This window comes from Oncorhynchus kisutch, linkage group LG2, assembly GCF_002021735.2.
Source record: "Oncorhynchus kisutch isolate 150728-3 linkage group LG2, Okis_V2, whole genome shotgun sequence".
Taxonomy (NCBI): domain Eukaryota; kingdom Metazoa; phylum Chordata; class Actinopteri; order Salmoniformes; family Salmonidae; genus Oncorhynchus; species Oncorhynchus kisutch.
The window spans coordinates 3,840,030-3,864,084 of record NC_034175.2 but is presented as its reverse complement, the minus strand read 5'-3'; the positions used below and the strand labels follow the sequence as shown (position 1 = coordinate 3,864,084).

The 24,055-nt window shown below is 46.2% G+C and overlaps 1 protein-coding gene across 2 annotated transcripts in view; it reads left to right on the top strand.

Annotated features, from left to right (window-relative positions):
- LOC109884632 (ADAMTS-like protein 4) overlaps nt 1–23,474 on the top strand; it is a 74,822-nt gene extending 51,348 nt beyond the window's left edge. The window contains exons 5-6 of one of the 2 annotated variants that reach the window (XM_031837717.1): nt 9,382–9,481; nt 23,270–23,474. In XM_031837717.1, coding sequence (XP_031693577.1) covers nt 9,382–9,481; nt 23,270–23,421 — 252 coding nt within the window. In that variant the 3' untranslated portion in view covers nt 23,422–23,474. The remainder of the gene's footprint in view (nt 1–9,381; nt 9,482–23,269) is intronic. The other variant, XM_031837716.1, reaches the window with a different exon arrangement.
- Nucleotides 23,475–24,055: the final 581 nt, after the last annotated feature.

Here is a 24,055-nt window from a genome sequence, read left to right as displayed (position 1 = left end):
GTGCAATCTGGTTTCCGAGCCGGTCATGGGTGCACCTCAGCCACACTCAAGGTACTCAACGATATCATAACCGCCATCGATAAAAGACAGTACTGTGCAGCCGTCTTCATCGACCTTGCCAAGGCTTTCGACTCTGTCAATCACCATATTCTTTTCGGCAGACTCAGGAGCCTCGGTTTTTCGGATGACTGCCTTGCCTGGTTCACCAATTACTTTGCAGACAGAGTTCAGTGCGTCAAATCGGAGGGCATGCTGTCTGGTCCTCTGGCAGTCTCTATGGGGGTGCCACAGGGTTCAATTCTCGGGCCGACTCTTTTCTCTGTGTATATCAATGATGTTGCTCTTGCTGCGGGCGATTCCCTGATCCACCTCTACGCAGACGACACCATTCTATATACCTTCGGCCCGTCTTTGGACACTGTGCTATCTAACCTCCAAACAAGCTTCAATGCCATACAACACTCCTTCCGTGGCCTCCAACTGCTCTTAAACGCTAGTAAAACCAAATGCATGCTTTTCACCCGGTCGCTGCCTGCACCCGCATGCCCGACTAGCATCACCACCCTGGATGGTTCCGACCTAGAATATGTGGACGTCTATAAGTACCTAGGTGTCTGGCTAGACTGCAAACTCTCCTTCCAGACTCATATCAAACATCTCCAATCGAAAATCAAATCAAGAGTCGGCTTTCTATTCTGCAACAAAGCCTAATTCACTCACGCCGCCAAGCTTACCCTAGTAAAACTGACTATCCTACCGATCCTCGACTTCGCGATGTCATCTACAAAATGGCTTCCAACACTCTACTCAGCAAACTGGATGCAGTCTATCACAGTGCCATCCGTTTCGTCACTAAAGCACCTTATACCACCCACCACTGCGACTTGTATGCTCTAGTCGGCTGGCCCTCGCTACATATTCGTCGCCAGAACCACTGGCTCCAGGTCATCTACAAGTCCATGCTAGGTAAAGCTCCGCCTTATCTCAGCTCACTGGTCACGATGGCAACACCCATCCGTAGCACGCGCTCCAGCAGGTGTATCTCACTGATCATCCCTAAAGCCAACACCTCATTTGGCCGCCTTTCATTCCAGTACTCTGCTGCCTGTGACTGGAACGAATTGCAAAAATCGCTGAAGTTGGAGACTTTTATCTCCCTCACCAACTTCAAACATCAGCTATCTGAGCAGCTAACCGATCGCTGCAGCTGTACATAGTCTATTGGTAAATAGCCCACCCTTTTTCACCTACCTCATCCCCATACTGTTTTTATTTATTTACTTTTCTGCTCTTTTCCACACCAATATCTCTACCTGTACATGACCATCTGATCATTCATCACTCCAGTGTTAATCTGCAAAATTGTAATTATTTGCCTACCTCCTCATGCCTTTTGCACACATTGTATATAGACTCCCCCATTGGTTTCTACTGTGTTATTGACTTGTTAATTGTTTACTCCATGTGTAACTCTTTGTTGTCTGCTCACACTGCTATGCTTTATCTTGGCCAGGTCGCAGTTGCAAATGAGAACTTGTTCTCAACTAGCCTACCTGGTTAAATAAAGGTGTTCTCAACTAGCCTACCTGGTTAAATAAAGGTGTTCTCAACTAGCCTACCTGGTTAAATAAAGGTGTTCTCAACTAGCCTACCTGGTTAAATAAAGGTGTTCTCAACTAGCCTACCTGGTTAAATAAAGGTGTTCTCAACTAGCCTACCTGGTTAAATAAAGGTGTTCTCAACTAGCCTGCCTGGTTAAATAAAGGTGTTCTCAACTAGCCTACCTGGTTAAATAAAGGTGTTCTCAACTAGCCTGCCTGGTTAAATAAAGGTGTTCTCAACTAGCCTACCTGGTTAAATAAAGGTGTTCTCAACTAGCCTACCTGGTTAAATAAAGGTGAAATAAAAAATATATAAATAAAATAATGTATACCTACTCAAATATACATAAATAAACACATACAAATGCAATACAGTAACAAAAACATTGTCATTTATTTCCAAAATGCAGTATTTTTGAGCACTTGTGTTGTGTGTAACACTTTCTGTACCCAACAGGAGAAAAAACATTCAGTAAGATAAAGGGTTTTCTGTACAAAAATACAAATTGAAAGTGGCTCATTCTTTCAAAACAAAGACAAAAATACATGCAAAATGTAAGAAAAAAGGCATTAGGCTGCATCCTGCCTCCTATTTGGGTCTGGCCACAGCTAAGGTAACTGAGCTAAACGACTACCGCCCCGTAGCACTCACATCCGTCATCATGAAGTGCTTTGAGAGACTAGTCAAGGACCATATCACCTCCACCCTACCTGACACCCTTGACCCACTCCAATTTGCTTACCGCCCAAATAGGTCCACAGACGATGCAATCTCAACCACACTGCACACTGCCCTAACCCATCTGGACAAGAGGAATACCTATGTGAGAATGCTGTTCATCGACTACAGCTCGGCATTCAACACCATAGTACCCTCCAAGCTCGTCATCAAGCTCGAGACCCTAGGTCTCGACCCCGCCCTGTGCAACTGGGTACTGGACTTCCTGACGGGCCGCCCCCAGGTGGTGAGGGTAGGCAACAACATCTCCTCCCCGCTGATCCTCAACACTGGGGCCCCACAAGGGTGCGTTCTGAGCCCTCTCCTGTACTCCCTGTTCACCCACGACTGCGTGGCCACGCACGCCTCCAACTCAATCATCAAGTTTGCGGACAACACAACAGTGGTAGGCTTGATTACCAACAACGACGAGACGGCCTACAGGGAGGAGGTGAGGGCCCTCGGAGTGTGGTGTCAGGAAAATAACCTCACACTCAACGTCAACAAAACTTTGGAGATGATTGTGGACTTCAGGAAACAGCAGAGGGAACACCCCCCCATCCACATCGATGGAACAGTAGTGGAGAGGGTAGCAAGTTTTAAGTTCCTCGGCATACACATCACAGACAAACTGAATTGGTCCACTCACACAGACAGCATCGTGAAGAAGGCGCAGCAGCGCCTCTTCAACCTCAGGAGGCTGAAGAAATTCGGCTTGTCACCAAAACCACTCACAAACTTCTACAGATGCACAATCGAGAGCATCCTGGCGGGCTGTATCACCGCCTGGTATGGCAACTGCACCGCCCTCAACCGTAAGGCTCTCCAGAGGGTAGTGAGGTCTGCACAACGCATCACCGGGGGCAAACTACCTGCCCTCCAGGACACCTACACCACCCGATGCTACAGGAAGGCCATAAAGATCATCAAGGACATCAACCACCCGAGCCACTGCCTGTTCACCCCGCTGTCATCCAGAAGGCGAGGTCAGTACAGGTGCATCAAAGCTGGGACCGAGAGACTGAAAAAGAGCTTCTATCTCAAGGCCATCAGACTGTTAAACAGCCACCACTAACATTGAGTGGCTACTGCCAACACACTGTCAATGCCACTGACTCTACTCCAGCCACTTTAATCATGGGAATTGATGGGAAATGATGTAAATATATCACTAGCCACTTTAAACAATGCTACCTTATATAATGTTACTTACCCTACATTATTCATCTCATATGCATACGTAGATACTGTACTCTATATCATCGACTGCATCCTTATGTAATACATGTATCACTAGCCACTTTAACTATGCCACTTGGTTTACATACTCATCTCATATGTATATACTGTACTCGATATCATCTACTGTATCTTGCCTATGCTGCTCTGTACCATCACTCATTCATATATCCTTATGTACATATTCTTTATCCCCTTACACTGCGTATAAGACAGTAGTTTTTTTTGGAATTGTTAGTTAGATTACTTGTTCGTTATTACTGCATTGTCGGAACTAGAAGCACAAGCATTTCGCTACACTCGCATTAATTTCTGCTAACCATGTGTATGTGACAAATAAATTTTATTTGATTTGAAGCCATGTTCTCCCTGGCTAAACAGCACCTCATCCACATCACAAGCCATGTTCTCCCTGGCTAAACAGCACATCATCCACATCACAAGCCATGTTCTCCCTGGCTAAACAGCACCTCATCCACATCACAAGCCATGTTCTCCCTGGCTAAACATCACCTCATCCACATCACAAGCCATGTTCTCCCTGGCTAAACAGCACCTCATCCACATCACAAGCCATGTTCTCCCTGGCTAAACAGCATCTCATCCACATCACAAGCCATGTTCTCCCTGGCTAAACAGCACCTCATCCACATCACAAGCCATGTTCTCCCTGGCTAAACAGCACCTCATCCACATCACAAGCCATGTTCTCCCTGGCTAAACAGCACCTCATCCACATCACAAGCCATGTTCTCCCTGGCTAAACAGCACCTCATCCACATCACAAGCCATGTTCTCCCTGGCTAAACAGCACCTCATCCACATCACAAGCCATGTTCTCCCTGGCTAAACAGCACCTCATCCACATCACAAGCCATGTTCTCCCTGGCTAAACAGCACCTCATCCACATCACAAGCCATGTTCTCCCTGGCTAAACAGCACCTCATCTACATCACAAGCGATGTTCTCCCTGGCTAAACAGCACCTCATCCACATCACAAGCCATGTTCTCCCTGGCTAAACAGCACCTCATCCACATCACAAGCCATGTTCTCCCTGGCTAAACAGCACCTCATCCACATCACAAGCGATGTTCTCCCTGGCTAAACAGCACCTCATCCACATCACAAGCGATGTTCTCCCTGGCTAAACAGCACCTCATCCATATCACAAGCCATGTTCTCCCTGGCTAAACAGCACCTCATCCACATCACAAGCCATGTTCTCCCTGGCTAAACAGCACCTCATCCACATCACAAGCCATGTTCTCCCTGGCTAAACAGCACCTCATCCACATCACAAGCGATGTTCTCCCTAGCTAAACAGCACCTCACCCACATCACAAGCGATGTTCTCCCTGGCTAAACAGCACCTCATCCACATCACAAGCGATGTTCTCCCTGGCTAAACAGCACCTCATCCACATCACAAGCCATGTTCTCCCTGGCTAAACAGCACCTCATCCACATCACAAGCCATTTTCTCCCTGGCTAAACAGCACCTCATCTACATCACAAGTGATGTTCTCCCTGGCTAAACAGCACCTCATCCACATCACAAGCCATGTTCTCCCTGGCTAAACAGCACCTCATCCACATCACAAGCGATGTTCTCCATGGCTAAACAGCACCTCATCCACATCACAAGCGATGTTCTCCCTGGCTAAACAGCACCTCATTCACATCACAAGCGATGTTCTCCCTGGCTAAACAGCACCTCATCCACATCACAAGCCATGTTCTCCCTGGCTAAACAGCACCTCATCCACATCACAAGCCATGTTCTCCCTGGCTAAACAGCACCTCATCCACATCACAAGCCATGTTCTCCCTGGCTAAACAGCACCTCATCCACATCACAAGCCATGTTCTCCCTGGCTAAACAGCACCTCATCCACATCACAAGCCATGTTCTCCCTGGCTAAACAGCACCTCATCCACATCACAAGCCATGTTCTCCCTGGCTAAACAGCATCTCATCCACATCACAAGCCATGTTCTCCCTGGCTAAACAGCACCTCATCCACATCACAAGCCATGTTCTCCCTGGCTAAACAGCACCTCATCCACATCACAAGCGATGTTCTCCCTGGCTAAACAGCATCTCATCCACATCACAAGCCATGTTCTCCCTGGCTAAACAGCACCTCATCCACATCACAAGCCATGTTCTTCCTGGCTAAACAGCACCTCATCCACATCACAAGCCATGTTCTCCCTGGCTAAACAGCACCTCATCCACATCACAAGCGATGTTCTCCCTGGCTAAACAGCATCTCATCCACATCACAAGCCATGTTCTCCCTGGCTAAACAGCACCTCATCCACATCACAAGCCATGTTCTTCCTGGCTAAACAGCACCTCATCCACATCACAAGCCATGTTCTCCCTGGCTAAACAGCACCTCATCCACATCACAAGCCATGTTCTCCCTGGCTAAACAGCACCTCATCCACATCACAAGCCATGTTCTCCCTGGCTAAACAGCACCTCATCCACATCACAAGCCATGTTCTCCCTGGCTAAACAGCACCTCATCCACATCACAAGCCATGTTCTCCCTGGCTAAACAGCATCTCATCCACATCACAAGCCATGTTCTCCCTGGCTAAACAGCAAAACTCACACTGTCCCAGATGACAACATACCTGGGCTGCTCTGGTCCACCCCTCTGCTCGGCTGGAATGAGGATGCCATGTAGTGCGTCCAGGAATGTGATGAGAAGCGCCAAGATAATGTTATGTGTCTACAGTAATGATACGATAGTAAATTCACAGTATAGTACTTACTTGCTCATATTCATAGTGCTGTTCTTTAACCCTCTCTGATGGCAACCTGTAGACCTGTTTCATCTGGATTCAGTTGCTCTGTAATACACGGTTCAATGTAGACAAGCCCACCTGGTGAATGTTACTGAATATTGTGTTGTCTGAAATTACGTGGTTCTGGATGTCTCGTAGGCATCCTTTGTTTGCAATTACAGAGATCATACGTTTCCTGTAGTTCTTGACCAGGTTTGCACACATTGCAGCAGGGATTTTGGCCCACTCCTCCATACAGACCTTCTCCAGATCCTTCAGGTTTCGAGGCTGTCGCTGGGCAATACGGACTTTCAGCTCCCTCCAAAGATTTTCTATTGGGTTCAGGACTGGAGACTGGCTAGGCCACTCCAGGACCTTGAGATGCTTCTTACGGAGCCACTCCTTAGTTGCCCTGGCTGTGTGTTTCGGGTCGTTGTCATGCAGGAAGACCCTGCCACGACCCATCTTCAATGCTCTTACTGAGGGAAGGAGGTTGTTGGCCAAGATCTCGCGATACATGGCCCCATCCATCCTCCCCTCAATACGGTGCAGTCGCCCTGTCCCCTTTGCAGAAAAGCATTCCCAAAGAATGATGTTTTCACCTCCATGCTTCACGGTTGGGATGTGGTTCTTGGGGTTGTACTCATCCTTCTTCCTCCAAACACGGCGAGTGGAGTTTAGACCAAAAAGCTCTATTTTTGTCTCATCAGACCACATGACCTTCTCCCATTCCTCCTCTGGATCATCCAGATGGTCATTGGCAAACTTCAGACGGGCCTGGACATGCGCTGGCTTGAGCAGGGGGACCTTGCGTGCGCTGCAGGATTTTAATCCATGACGTAGTGTGTTACTAATGGTTTTCTTTGAGACTGTGGTCCCAGCTCTCTTCAGTTCATTGACCAGGTCCTGCCGTGTAGTTCTGGGCTGATCCCTCACCTTCCTCGTGATCATTGATGCCCCACGAGGTGAGATCTTGCATGGAGCCCCAGACCGAGGGTGATTGACCGTCATCTTGAACTTCTTCCATTTTCTAATAATTGCACCAACAGTTGTTGCCTTCTCACCAAGCTGCGTGCCTATTGTCCTCTCCATTATGGAGAGGTTGGAGTCTGTTTGATTGAGTGTGTGGACAGGTGTCTTTTATACAGGTCACGAGTTCAAACAGGTGCAGTTAATACAGGTACTGAGTGGAGAACAGGAGGGCTTCTTAAAGAAAAACTAACAGGTCTGTGAGAGCCGGAATTCTTACTGGTTGGTAGGTGATCAAATACTTATGTCATGCAATAAAATGCAATTTAATTACTTAAAAATCATACAATGTGATTTTCTGGATTTTTGTTTTAGATTCAGTCTCTCACAGTTGAAGTGTACCTATGATCAAAAATTACAGACCTCTACATGCTTTGCAAGTAGGAAAACCTGCAAAATCGGCAGTGTATCAAATACTTGTTCTCCCCACTGTGGGCCTATTGGTATGTCAGACTTCAGTATACATAAAGATGGTAGGTAACTTACCGGTTGTAATTTCTGAATGTACGGATGATAGATACAACCGTGTAGCGGCTCAGGTTGGGCTGAACTCTCTGCCCAGCCTCCCTCATACTCAATCCATGGTTGAGCACATGGTCAACCAATGTGGCCCTGATCTCATCTGAGACAACTGTCCGTCCGTCCGTCCTCGTCCTCTTCGTCCTCCTCCTTCACCTCTAGCTCTTGCTTCACCATTGACTTCCATTTTCCTCCAAAACAGGAGAGCTCATCTGTGGCCTTTTATAGTGCTAAAGCTCTGATTTCTAAGTGAACAATTCAGCAGTGTTTACACCTTGTGAGGAGTGGGTGTTTCCAATTGGTGTATAGAGCTTGGCATTGTGATTGGAGTTGCTTTCCAAAGGGACTAAAGATAATTTAACGTTTAATGTTGTGCCTAACGTAGAAAACTGTGTGTAGTGTTTTGCAAAATGTGTGATATAGAATTGAAAAATGTAAAGCAGGAATTGTGCTTGCAATTTTGCAGACTTGGTTTCAGGGATTTGGTACATGAGTTTCAGGTTTCGGTGATTGCGTTCCAAGTTCCAATTTTAGTATGTAAACAATTAGGAAAAACAGTAATTCTGACTATTTTGAGGAAGTGTTTACTGGCTACGGCGTCTCAAGATGGACAAACAGTACTTTTGCAGTTTTAAGGGAGTACGAGAGCACCTTTGTTTGGTCCTCGGCTAGGTGAAGGCTGAACCGAAGCATGCCGACGGCTTCAGGCCTTTCTAGTATTAACACTGTGAGTAAGTACTTAGTCACTTAGTAACTGAACTCCTTCTGCCCTCTTTATTAGTGCTTTGTGTGTGTGTGTCCATCCCTCTGGGGGTTAAAGTGATTTACAGGTAGTACTGTGATCTTCACTGTTCCTCTATTGGAGAAATATATCAGGTGTGCAGGGTTAGACTCCAACTGTAGTTTCACTCTCCTCACTCCCTTTAGAATGCTCAAACTGTCTCCAGTTCTTCTCTATTGGCCTGACTCGCACGTGCATAAACACACTTACACACACTCAGACACACACTCAGACACACAGCTCAGTGTTGGATAGAAAAGCTGGGTGGATTTATGTGTGTGTGGCTGATCCCAGAGAGTCTATTATTTCCATATGCTGCTTAGTGCATCGACCCACTGTCAGAGCGATCATGAGACAATGGTGTGTGTGTGTGTCTGACTAATACCTTTCTCCCATTTTATGCTTGCCCTCTTAATTTATATGACTCACTCTCATCTCTTCTTCTCTGTTTCTCCATCCACCTAGTGTACTGGCCAGCCTTAGGGTTGGGCATGATATTATAGCCTCAATTGTCAATACTTGGGATCTACAATACTGACATGTACTTGTCCCTCCCTCCCTCCCTCCCTCCCTCCCTCCCTCCCTCCCTCCCTCCCTCCCTCCCTCCCTCCCTCCCTCCCTCCCTCCCTCCCTCCCTCCCTCCCTCCCTCCCTCCCTCCCTCCCTCCCTCCCTCCCTCCGTCTGTCTGTCAGGTATGTGTAGGAGGTGCAGACTCCAGAGCAGAGCAGTGTGCTTCCTACAACAACCAGGAGTTTATGGGCAGACTGTACGACTGGGAACCTTTCACTCAGGGTAAGTTACACGCACACACACACACACACACACACACACACAGACAGACACAGACACACACATGCACACACACTTGTTAATGTGTATGTAGTTGTTGTGTATATGATTGTTTAAGTAAGGCCATTGTTTAGGTGTTTGACAAACCTCCCCTGGCCTGCCCAATCCACTGCAACTCACATTCTGATTGGTGGTTCCAGATATATTTTGGAAGGTGCTATAAAAAGAGAGGAGGGAGAGAAGGAGGGAGGGAAGGAGGGAGAGAGGGGGGGGGGGTGAGGCCGTGATCAGATGAGCTCCTGCATTTTTCTGCATTTTCTTTAAAAAAGATAGATTTAGAGTTAGATCAACTTGGATTTTATGTCAGGAACATATACAGGATGCTACCATCTACAACATAACCTTCACTTCAAATCAAAACTCAAAACCTACAACCTGATTTTGGACGGAATTACTGAACCACCTGGAAGGTTTACAACTACCAAGGATTATTATTCTATACAGCAAATTCTCTGGAAAACAACAGAAACCTGAAAACACCACCCAACCTGGAACTGAGTGAGTAATGTTTAGTCTGAAACTATATTTTATTTCCATAAACCAAGAAGAAAAATACACTACATTACTTTATAAGGACTGAATTCTAACATAATTCTGCCAAGCTTGATACAGCTTCAACTAGCACTGACGTGTCAAGTGAGAGGTGTCAAAGCCCTTTAGCCCAACAATGGCAGGAGAGTCAAACAGTCTACTCCAACCAAATGGAGAGGCCTTAGAAGCTGCCTCCTGCTTTCAGAGGTAACTAAAATACAGTAACCTGTGTATGTAAAGAATGATAAGGCAAGAAAAGATTACAAAATGAAGCTCCTTATGGAAAATGGGAACATCAGCAACCTTATCTTCCACACAAACCATCCCCTGGCATGGCACAGTGCTATATTAGCACACTACCCCTCTGTTAAGAGAGGGGGGGTTAACGAGGGGTGGAAACTCAGGATACTTGACAACAAGGACTCTGAGTCAGCTAATATAAACCTCTATAAGTCTGGAACAGTAATGGTACAGAGCAACCCCAAACAGTTTCAGCTGGACTTTCACCTAATCAAAGAATTAGCCCAGCAGGAGAAGCTCTCCCTTGAGAAAGATACCCACACCCCGAGCGTGTCAGACCAGACCTCTTCATTATATAACCCCACAGACGAGCAACCCCAAGCGGAAAGTCAACCTCCCCGCACAGAGTACTACCCTCTCATTGAAATGAAGGCTAAATTTACCCAGCTGGAGATAAGGCAGGTGGAGCTGGAACAGCAGGTGATTACACTCCAGTCAGCACAGACCCAGACAACAGTCCAGCACAACAAAACTCTCTTAACCAGACCCGGAGAGCTGGAGGTGGAGAGAGACATATCTGCACTCTGAACAGTGGTGAGACAACTTCAACAGGAGAAAGAGCAGGATCAGGAGAAGAACAGAACACTAGAGGAGAGGATCAGACTGCTGGAGGAGAGGTTGAGGGGGATGGCGTGTGACAGAGAACAACCCACTAGAGAGGTGGCCACCCCAACAGAGAAGCCAGCAGAATAGCCCACCTCAGCACCCGACAAAAGTCTCGACACCACAGCAGAACAGTCCACACCAGAACCTGACCATAGCGTCGACATCACAGCAGAACAGACAAATGAAGAACCCCAAGCCCAGCGGCTCTCACCCGCCTCTGAGCACCTCCCCTGTCAGCCACCCTGATAGCCCTTCTGACAACCCCCCCACACCCGCTGAGGACAAACACAAGACACAGATTGTTCTCCTTATGGACTCAAATGGGAAATATATACAAGAAAAAAAAACTTTTTCCCAAACACAGTGTGTCTAAACTCTGGTGTCCAAACACCCAGCGTGCCCTCGACCTTATGTCTGAGGACCAACTAGGCTCACCTAGTCACATATTAATACACACAGGCACAAACGACCTGAGAGCACAGCAGGAAAGGGTGGCCACTCTTACACTAGCCCAAGCCAATGGAATGTACCAGATGCTCAGCAGGCTCTGCTCACACTTACTGGCCTGAGGCCAAACCACGACCAACAACATTAGACCCTTTATAGAATACAAAGCCTTCACTATATCATCCTGGAATATCCAAGGCCTGAGGTCATCTGCCTTTGGCCTAAAGAGCAGGAACCCGGACTTCACCAAAGAAATCGGTAATACAGACATTGTCATCCTGCAAGAAACCCGGTATAGAGGAGACGGACCCACTGGTTGCCCTCTAGGTTGCAGAGAGCTGGTAGTCCCATCCACCAAACTACCAGGTGTGAAACAGGGAAGGGACTCAGGGGGTATGCTAATTTGGTATAGAGCAGACCTAACTCACTCCATTAAATTAATCAAAGGAACATTTTACATTTGGCTAGAAATTCAAAAGGAAATTATCTTAACAGAGAAAAATGTCCTCCTGTGTGCTACCTATACCCCCCCACTAGAATGGGTAAAACGTTCCACTGTAATAGTGAAGGTGTAAACTTGGCAGTAGAAAATCTTAACAGTATATTTGACCTCTCAGCTTCCCTATCAAATAAAAAAAAATCTCAAATAGAAAACCGAAAAAAATGAACAACAATGACAAATGGTTTGATGAAAAAAAAATCTAAGAAAGAAATTGAAATACCTGTCCAACCAAAAACATAGAGACCCGGAAAACCTGAGTCTACGCCTTCACTATGGTGAATCACTAAAACAATACAGAAATACACTATGGAAAAAGAAGGAACAGCACGTCAGAAATCAGCTCAATGTAATTGAAGAATCCATAGACTCTAACCACTTCTGGGAAAATTGGAAAACACAAAACAAACAACAACAACAAAGAATTATCTATCCAAAATGGAGATGTATGGGGTAAACCACTTCTCCAATCTTTTTGGCTCTATAACAAATAATAAAGAGCAAAAACATATACATGATAAAATACAAATCTTAGAATCAACTATTAAAGACTACCAGAACCCACTGGATTCTCCAATTACCTTGAATGAGCTACAGGACAAAATAAAAACCCTCCAACCCAAAAAGGCATGTGGTGTTGATGGTATCCTTAATGAAATGATCAAATATACAGACAACAAACAAACAAATTCCAATTGGCTATACTCAAACTCTTTAACATCATCCTTAGCTCTGGCATCTTCCCCAATATTTGAAACGAAAGACTGATCACCCCAATCCACAAAAGTGGAGACAAATTTTGACCCCAATAACTACCGTGGGATATGCGTCAACAGTAACCTTGGGAAAATCCTCTGCATTATCATTAACAGCAGAATTGTACATTTCCTCAATGAAAACAATGTACTGAGCAAATGTCAAATTGGCGTTTTACCAAATTACCGTACAACAGACCATGTATTCACCCTGCACACTCTAATTGACAAGCAAACAAACCAAAACAAAGGCAAAGTCTTCTCATGCTTTGTTGATTTCAAAAAGCCTTCGACTCAATTTGGCATGAGGGTCTGCTATATAAATTGATGGAAAGTGGTGTTGGGGGTAAAACATACGACATTATAAAATCCATGTACACAAACAACAAGTGTGCGGTTAAAATTGGCAAAAAACACATTGATTTCTTCCCACAGGGCCGTGGGGTGAGACAGGGATGCAGCTTAAGCCCCACCCTCTTCAACATATATACAGTGGGGCAAAAAAGTATTTAGACAGCCACCAATTGTGCAAGTTCTCCCCTTAAATCCCACCATAACTTGCAAATAAATTCATAACAAATCCTACAATGTGATTTTCAGGATTTTTTTTCTCATTTAGTCTGTCATAGTTGAAGTGTACCTATGATGAAAATTAAGGGCCTCTCTCATCTTTTTAAGTGGGAGAACTTGCACAATTGGTGGCTGACTAAATACTTTTTTGCCCCACTGTATCAACGAATTGGCGAGGGCACTAGAACAGTCTGCAGCACCCGGCCTCACCCTACTAGAATCTGAAGTCAAGTGTCTACTGTTTGCTGATGATCTGGTGCTTCTGTCACCAACCAAGGAGGGCCTACAGCAGCACCTTGATATTCTCCACAGATTCTGCCAGACCTGGGTCCTGACAGTAAATCTCAGTAAGACCAAAATAATGGTGTTCCAAAAAAGGTCCAGTCGCCAGGACCACAAATACAAATGCCATCTAGACACCATTGCCCTAGAGCACACAAAAACTATACATACCTTGGCCTAAACATCAGCGCCACAGGTAACTTCCACAAAGCTGTGAACGATCTGAGAGACAAGGCAAGAAGGGCCTTCTATGTCATCAAAAGGAGCATAAAATTCAACATACCAATTAGGATCTGAGTGAGTAGTTGAGAGATGGGGAATCAAAAACATACATAGGGAAGTGAAGGAAAAACAGGAATGGGGTGAGAGGGGAGGGAAAGAGAGACAGCTGTAGAATCATATCATCAAGAATTTGTCACTGTTCTGACAGATTAATGCATATGTGTGTGTTTCCGCGAGCCTGTGTGTGTGTGTGTGTGTGTGTGTGTGTGTGTGTGTGTGTGTGTGTGTGTGTGTGTGTGTGTGTGTGTGTGTGTGTGTGTGTGTGTGTGTGTGTGTGTGTGTGTGTGGGAAAACTACCATGTAAATTGTTCTGAGTGTGCTAGTGTGTGTGTACATGTGTAAATGTGACCGCTATATCAGTTGTCTACAGCCCCTCTGCTGACAGAACTATGACACCATAGAGTTACATAGACCAGGAAGCATAGAGCTATAAAACCACTGATCTATGAGACCGGAGATCTAGAACACACAGGAACACAACACTGAGTCTGCATATCTATGTTGAAAGAGAGTCATGGTCAGGGTAGGACTGATCTATGTGGACTGAGGCTGTATATCTATGTTGAGAGTCATGGTCAGGTAAGGGCTGATCTATGTGGACTGAAGCTGTGTAGCTATGATGAGAGCCATGGTCAGGGTAGGGCTGATCTATGTGGACTGAGGCTGTATATCTATGTTGAGAGTCATGGTCAGGTAAGGGCTGATCTATGTGGACTGAAGCTGTGTAGCTATGATGAGAGCCATGGTCAGGGTAGGGCTGATCTATGTGGACTGAGGCTGTATATCTATGATGAGAGTCATGGTCAGGGTAGGACTGATCTATGTGGACTGAAGCTGTATATCTATGTTGAGGGTCAGGGTAGGTCTGATCTATGTGGACTGAGGCTGCATATCTATGTTGAGAGAGAGTCATGGTCATGGTAGGACTGATCTATGTGGACTGAGGCTGTATAGCTATGTTGAGAGTCATGGTCAGGGTAGGACTGATCTATGTTGACTGAGGCTGTATAGCTATGCTGAGAAAGAGTCATGGTTAGGGTAGGGCTGATCTATGTGGACTGAGGCTGTATATCTATGATGAGAGTCATGGTTAGGGAAGGGCTGATCTATGTGGACTGAGCTTATATCTATGTTGAAAGTGTCATGGTCAGGGTAGGACTGGAGAGACAAGTTGTCTGCACAAACAGACAAAGCCTTTCCTCAGGTGTGTGGGTGTGGGTGTGTGTGTGTGTCTTTTGAGCGTGGGGGTGAGTGTGTGTTGGGCATGGGGGTGTAAGTGTGTGTGTGTGTGTGTGTGTGTGTGTGTGTGTGTGTGTGTGTGTGTGTGTGTGTGTGTGTGTGTGTGTGTGTGTGTGCAGCGTACATATATTTACAGGTGTATATACAGTATGTCCCTTTGCCAACAGACCACTCCACTCACTTCCTCTGTGTACATACTGGACGTCTGTGTTTACTAACGGCTGTTCCTGCCCCACACAACTGAACTCAACATACAGGATATTAACACAGACTATATACTGTACCTGACCCTTAAACTAACTTGTAGTGCCAATCAATTATGCTCATGTAAATAGTTATTGTTGATATCACTATATGCTAGCTACACAGTGATTTATTTCATTTCCTTCCAGAATTCAGTCATGACAACGTTCACAGCACTAGGATGTGCATGGTGTTCATTCATAGCACTAGGATGTTAATGGTGTTCATTCATAGCACTAGGATGTGCATGGTTGTCACGCCCTGACCTTAGAGAGCCTTTTTATGTCTCTATTTGGTTTGGTCAGGGTGTGATTTTGGTGGGCATTCTATGTGTTGTATTTCTTTGTGTTTGGCCGAGTGTGGTTCCCAATCAGAGGCAGCTGTCTATCGTTGTCTCTGATTGGGAATCATACTTAGGTAGCCTTTTTTCCCACCTATGTTGTGGGATCTTGTCCTTGTCTTGTTGCAGTTGAGCCCCACAAGGCTGTATGTTTCGTTGGTTCTCTCTTTCTTGTTTTTGTGGTTACCTACGCTGCATCTTGGTCCACTTCTTCAGACGAGCATTACAATGGTGTTCATTCACAGCACTAGGATGTGAATGGTGTTCATTCACAGCACTAGGATGTGCATGGTGTTCGTTCATAGCACTAGGATGTGCATGGTGTTCATTCACAGCACTAGGATGTGCATGGTGTTCATTCACAGCACTAGGATGTGCATGGTGTTCATTCACAGCACTAGGATGTGCATGGTGTTCATTCACAGCACTAGGATGTGCATGGTGTTCGTTCCATGCACAAAAACATCAACAGTAGAGCATCCCATGACATGTATAATATAACCCTGGATGCTGATTGGCTGAAAAACTCCTTGTTTACTGTTCTATTTACGTTGGTAACCTGTTGATAATAGCAATAAGAGACCTCTGGGGTTTGTGGTTTATGACCTATATACCACGGCATAAGAACAGCCATAAGCCGTGGTATATTGGCCCTATACCACACCCACTCAGGCCGTATTGCTTAATTATAATACAACTATGTTATACAGTAATAACTACAGTTCCTATCACATTTACATAAATAGTTCCCATATATTCCTTTCTTCTTACAGTATGTAAACGCAGCAAAAAAACAAACGTCCTCTCACTGTCAGCTGCGTTTATTTTCAGCAAATTTAACATGTGTGAATATTTGTATGAACATAACAACATTCAACAACTGAGACAAACTGAACAAGTTCCACAGACATGTGAGTAACAGAAATGGAATAATGTGTTCCTGAACAAAGGGAGGGTCAAAATCAATAGTAACAGTCAGTATCTGGTGTGGCCACCAGCTGCATTAAGTATTGCAGTGCATCTCCTCCTCATGGACTGTACCAGATTTGCCAGTTCTTGCTGTGAGATGTTACCCCACTCTTCCACCAAGGCACCTGCAAGTTCCCAGACATTTCTGGGGGGAATGGCCCTAGCCATCACCCTCCGATCCAACAGGTCCCAGACGTGCTCAATGGAAGATCCGGGCTCTTCGCTGGCCATGGCAGAACACTGACATTCCTGTCTTGCAGGAAATCACGCACAGAATGAGCAGTATGGCTGGTGGCATTGTCATGCTGGAGGGTCATGTCAGGATGAGCCTGCAGGAAGGGTACCACATGAGGGAGGAGGATGTCTTCCCTGTAATGCACAGCATTGAGATTGCCTCCAATGACAACCTCAGTCTGATGATGCTGTGACACACCGCCCCAGACCATGATGGACCCTCCACCTCCAAATCGATCCCTCTCCAGAGTACAGGCCTTGGTGTAACGCTCATTCCTTCGACGATAGACGCGAATCCGACCATCACCCCTGGTGAGACAAAACCGCAACTCATCAGTGAAGAGCACTTTTTGCCAGTCCTGGCTGGTCCAGCAACGGTGGGTTTGTGCCCATAGGCGACGTTGTTGCCGGTGATGTCTGGTGAGGACCTGCCTTACATCAGGCCTACAAGCCCTCAGTCCAGCCTCTGTCTATTGCGGACAGTCTGAGCACTGATGGAGGGATTGTGCGTTCCTGGCGTAACTCGGGCAGTTGTTGTTGCCATCCTGTACCTGTCCCACAGGTGTGATGCTCGGATGTACACGTTGTTACACGTGGTCTGCCACTGCGAGGACAATCAGCTGTCCGTCCTGTCTCCCTGTAGCGCTGTCTTAGGCATCTCACAGTACGGACATTGCAATTTATTGCCCTGGTCACATCTGCAGTCCTTATGCCTCCTTGCAGAATACCTAAGGCACGTTCACGCAGATGAGCAGGGACACTGGGCATCTTTCTTTTGGTGTTTTTCAGAGTCCGTATAAAGGCCTCTTTAGTGTCCTTAGTTTTCATAACTGTGACCTTAATTGCCTATCGTCTGTAAGCTGTTAGTGTCCTAATAACCATTCCACAGGTGCATGTTCATTAATTGTTTATGGTTCATTGAACAAGCATGGGAAACAGTGTTTAAACCCTTTGCAATGAAGATCTGTGTAGTATTTTGGATTTTTCCAAATTATCTTTGAAAGACAGGGTCCTGAAAATGCTCATCCCCTCTCTGAGTACTCGTCCTCCCCACTTCCTGTCTCACTCCCTCTCTCTTTCTCTCTCTCCGGAGTTTGTTTAGGACAGCGACAGCCGGGAAGTATATTTAGACTAATTATGTTCACACTGTCTGAACACTAAGCTCAGCAGAGAGGGAGGGAGAGAGGGAGGGAGAGAGAGAGAGAGAGAGAGAGAGAGAGAGAGAGAGAGAGAGAGAGAGAGAGAGAGCGAGAGAGAGGGAGAGGGAGGGAGGGAGGGAGGGAGAGAGGGAGAGGGAGGGAGGGAGGGAGGGAGGGAGGGAGAGAGAGAGAGAGAGAGAGAGGGAGGGAGGGAGGGAGGGAGGGAGGGAGGGAGGGAGGGAGGGAGGGAGAGAGAGAGAGAGAGAGAGGGAGGGAGGGGGAGGAGATGCAGAGTGGATGAGAGAAAGGGAGAGAGGACTGCAATGATGGAGAAGGGAAGAAAATATGGAGGGGACTCAAATAGAGAAAGATAGTGAGGGAGGGGTGGTAATTCTTCCTTTCCCCCTTTCTCGCTCTCTTTCTCTCACTCTCTCTCTCCCTTTCTCTCTCTCTTCACTCTCTCATTCTGTTACTGTCTCCAGTCTAATCTCTCAAAGATAACTACAACTGATAGAGAGAACAAGAGAGGGGGGGGTGGGAATTCTTCCTTTCCCTCTTTCTCGCTCTCTTTCTCTCACTCCCTCTCTTTTTTATCTCTCTTTCTTTCTCTCTTTTTATCTCTCTTTCTCTGCCAACTGTGTGGTGTAAAAGTTCCATCTGGAGAATGGAGAGAGGACAGACTGGGAGGATGAATGGGAATGATAAAAGTAGTGGTTAATAGTGATTAATGACAGTACTCTCTCTTTCCCCTCTTTAATGTACACTTACTGCATAGTGACTGTCAGCACTGTCAGACAGATACACATACAGGATAATACAGGAGCTTCTTATAAGAATCTCATCTGTCACATTGATACATCAACAAACATTTTCCGAATTTGAATATTTCCTATATCTCGACTAAGCCATTGGCTTAGCAAAGACCCTCTTTCTTAAAGACCCACGGCAACATAGCTAACTGACCCCCATAGGCTCAGAACAAGCCGCCCGCATGACCACACACAGACACACACCATATTAACCCTTGGGGCCTGGAATCCCCCCCAACTCTTCCATCCATATCAAACAGAATGACTACTACATAACAGGATTTTAATCCATGACGGCGTAGTGTGTTACTAATGGTTTTCTTTGACTGTGGTCCCAGCTCTCTTCAGGTCATTGACCGTAGTTCTGGGCTGATCCCTCACCTTCCTCATGATCATTGATGCTCCACGAGGAGAGATCTTGCATGGAGCCCCAGACCGAGGGTGTTTGACCGTCATCTTGAACTTCTTCCATTTTCTAATAATTGCACCAACAGTTGTTGCCTTCTCACCAAGCTGCTTGCCTATTGTCCTGTAGCCCATCCCAGCCTTGTGCAGGTCTACAATTTTATCCCTGATGTCCTTACACAGCTCTGGTCTTAGCCATTGTGGAGAGGTTGGAGTCTGTTTGATTGAGTATGTGGACAGGTGTCTTTTATACAGGTCACGAGTTCAAACAGGTGCAGTTAATACAGGTAATGAGTGGAGAACAGGAGGGATTCTTAAAGAAAAACTAACAGGTCTGTGAGAGCCGGAATTCTTACTAGTTGGTAGGTGATCAAATACTTATGTCATGCAATAAAATGCAAATTAATTACTTAGAAATCATACAATGTGATTTTCTGGATTTTTGTTTTAGATTCCGTCTCTCACAGTTGAAGTGTACCTATGATAAAAATTACAGATCTCTACATGCTTTGTAAGTAGGAAAACCTGCAAATCGGCATTGTATCAAATACTTGTTCTCCCCACTGTATAAATTCATATATAAATGAATGGTGGGACCAACAGCAATAATAATAGTTGTAGTGGACATGGGATTACCATTACCAACAACTACAACAACAATATTAATGAGAACAACAATACATTAAATTAATGGTAGGTGACCAGTGTCAACATGACTGAGAAGACACATGACATGGTAGTAGACCAGTGTCAACATGACTGAGAAGACACATGACCTGGTAGTAGACCAGTGTCAACATGACTGAGAAGACACATGACCTGGTAGTAGACCAGTGTCAACATGACTGAGAAGACACATGACATGGTAGTAGACCAGTGTCAACATGACTGAGAAGACACATGACCTGGTAGTAGACCAGTGTCAACATGACTGAGAAGACACATGACCTGGTAGTAGACCAGTGTCAACATGACTGAGAAGACACATGACATGGTAGGTGACCAGTGTCAACATGACTGAGAAGACACATGACCTGGTAGTAGACCAGTGTCAACATGACTGAGAAGACACATGACCTGGTAGTAGACCAGTGTCAACATGACTGAGAAGACACATGACATGGTAGTAGACCAGTGTCAACATGACTGAGAAGACACATGACCTGGTAGTAGACCAGTGTCAACATGACTGAGAAGACACATGACCTGGTAGTAGACCAGTGTCAACATGACTGAGAAGACACATGACCTGGTAGTAGACCAGTGTCAACATGACTGAGAAGACACATAACCTGGTAGTAGACCAGTTTCAACATGACTGAGAAGACACATGACCTGGTAGTAGACCAGTGTCAACATGAATGAGAAGACACATGACATGGTAGTAGACCAGTGTCAACATGACTGAGAAGACACATGACATGGTAGTAGACCAGTGTCAACATGACTGAGAAGACACATGACCTGCTAGTAGACCAGTGTCAACATGACTGAGAAGACACATGACCTGGTAGTAGACCAGTGTCAACATGACTGAGAAGACACATGACATGGTAGTAGACCAGTGTCAACATGACTGAGAAGACACATGACCTGGTAGTAGACCAGTGTCAACATGACTGAGAAGACACATGACCTGGTAGTAGACCAGTGTCAACATGACTGAGAAGACACATGACATGGTAGGTGACCAGTGTCAACATGACTGAGAAGACACATGACCTGGTAGTAGACCAGTGTCAACATGACTGAGAAGACACATGACCTGGTAGTAGACCAGTGTCAACATGACTGAGAAGACACATGACATGGTAGTAGACCAGTGTCAACATGACTGAGAAGACACATGACCTGGTAGTAGACCAGTGTCAACATGACTGAGAAGACACATGACCTGGTAGTAGACCAGTGTCAACATGACTGAGAAGACACATGACCTGGTAGTAGACCAGTGTCAACATGACTGAGAAGACACATAACCTGGTAGTAGACCAGTTTCAACATGACTGAGAAGACACATGACCTGGTAGTAGACCAGTGTCAACATGACTGAGAAGACACATGACCTGGTAGTAGACCAGTGTCAACATGACTGAGAAGACACATGACCTGGTAGTAGACTAGTGTCAACATGACTGAGAAGACACATGACATGGTATGAAAGACAAAACAAAACAAGATAGGAAATATTATCGACATTACTTTGCACTTTACACTGGCTCCCTCCTGGACACTTATTTGGCTTTTCACCCAAGAAATATTAGATTTTTCTTCATCTTTTATAGTTTCAAATTCTTTGTATTGAATTATAATTTTGGGAAAGAAATATTCTCTTAGGTCTGAGTATTTGTCAAAGTGTAATAGGAAATGCAGCTCTGTCTCTACCTCTCTCCCCTGGAGCAGAGTAGGCACAGCCTGTCTTCTCTGGGCAGCCAGGTTTGTCTCTTCATCTCCCTCTCTTCCTCTGTCTCTCTTTCTTCCTCTCCCTCTTCCTCTCCCTCTTCCTCTCTATCTCTCTCTTCCTCTCCCTCTCTATCTCTCTTCCTCTCCCTCTTCCTCTCTCTCTCACCTTCTCTCCCTCTCTTCCTCTCCTCTCCTCTCTATCTCTCTTCCTCTCTAACCTCTGCCTCTCTCTCTCTCTCTCTCTCTCTCTCCTCCCTCTCTTCTTCTCCCTCTTCCCTCTCTATCTCTCTCCCCTCTCTTCCTCTCTATTTCTCTCTCTTCCTCTCTCTCTCGCTCCCTCCGCTCCTCTCTCTCCCTCTCTTCATCTCTCTCTCCCTCTCTCTCACTCTCTTCCCCTCCCTCTTCATCTCTCTCTCTCCCTCTTTCTCCCTCTCTTCCTCTCCCTCTTCCTCTCTCTCTCTTCTTCTCCCTCTTCCTCTCTCTCTCCCTCTCTTCATCTATCTATCTCTCTCTCTCCCTCTCTTCCTCTCTATCTCTATCCCTCTTCCTCTCTCTCTCCCTCTCTTCCTCTCCCTCTATCTCTCTTCCTCTTCCTTCCTCTCGCTCTCTCTCTTCCCCTCTCTTCCTCTCTCTCCCTCTCTCTCTCTCTCTCTCTCTCCCTCTCTTCCTCTCGATCTCTCTCTCCCTCTCCCTTTCTCTCCCTCTCGATCTCTCTCTCCCTCTTTTCCTTTCTCTCCCTCTCTTCCTCTCGATCTCTCTCTTCCTCTTTATCTCTTTCTCTCCCTCTCTCCCTCTTTTCCTCGTGAGCTCTCCCTCGCCTCGTCGTTCTGTCTCTTCTGTCTCTTATCTCCATCCATCTTTCCATCTGTCTGTCTCGATTAACACGCTTTCACGACGCCCACTTCTACTTTCATCCCTCAACAGATGTGTGCTGGGTTGGGACTAGAAGGATGTGGTGTTTTCCAAACTCCCTACTGTTCAACAGTACACATGAAAGCCCAACCTATGGTTTTTGTTGAATGTCCTAGCTGGGTTGGACTCTCTCACTCCACTCTCTGGGCTCTGGCCCGTCTGTTGAAAACCCCCTTCCCTAGTCTATCTATCCTCTCCGCTCGCTCCCGTCTTTCTCTCCTTGCTCCCTTTTCCTCTTCCTCTCCTCTCTCTCTTGCTCTCTCACGTTCTCTCATTTCTCTCTCTGTCTCTCTCCCTTCTCTCCTCGGCGCGACGCTCTCGCTCCCTCTCTCCAGTCCCCCCACCCCCCCTCTCTCTCCTCTCTCTCCGTCTCCATCTCACCTCTTCTTTCTTTCTTTCTTCTCTCTCTCGCTTCTCGTTCACCATCGCCCTCTCTTTCTTTCTCTCTCTCTCCTCCTCTATCTCCCTCTCTTTCTTTCACACTCTCTCCCTCTCTCTCTCTCTCTCTCTCTCCGTCTCTCCTAGTATTCAGGTTGATAGTGGGGTTATGTGGTCTGGCCGGAGTTTCCTGAACACATGGAAAGGAGCTCAGCGCTCAGCTTTATCTTCTCCAAGCCAGATACACACACACACACACACACACACACACACACACACACACACACACACACACACACACACACACACACACACACACACACACACACACAGTATGGAATCATTCTATCGACATGGAATGTGTGTAACACCTCTGTGTGTGTTCCAGTTGGGGTGGAAAAGCAGTGTGAGCTGACGTGTAGGCCGGTTGGATATCGCTTCTACGTGAGTCAGGCAGACAGAGTGAGAGATGGAACACCCTGCGTTAACACCAGCACCAATGACGTGTGTGTGGCCGGGCGCTGCCTGGTAAGTGTGTAGGTAGGGGGTCAACCTGTAAATGTGTGAGGGGGTCAACCTGTAAGTGTGTGAGGGGGTCAACCTGTAAGTGTGTATGTAGGGGGTCAACCTGTAAGTGTGTAGGTAGGGGGTCAACCTGTAAGTGTGTGAGGGGGTCAAACTGTAAGTGTGTATATAGGGGATCAACCTGTAAGTGTGTCGGTAGGGGGTCAACCTGTAAGTGTGTAGATAGGGTGTATGGATGAGTGTATGAGGGCATCACTATATGTGGTGTTGCAGGATCAGGGTTAGAGCTAATTTGAAGCCTCTGCTGTAGGGGCTACATCAGGGTTTTCCAACTCCAGTCTTTCAGTACCCCCAACAGTACCCTCAATAGTACCCCAACAGTACCCCCAACAGTACCCCCAAGGGTACTCGCAACAGTACCCTCAACAGTACCGCCAAAAGTACCTCCAACAGTACCCCCAACAGTACTCCCAACAGTACTCCCAGCAGTACCCTCAACAGTATTCCCAAACGTACCTCAACAGTACTACCAACAGTACCCTCAACAGTACCCCCCAACAGTACTACCAACAGTACCCCCAACAGTACCCTCAACAGTACTCCCAGCAGTACTCCCAACAGTACTCCCAACAGCACCCCCAGCAGTACT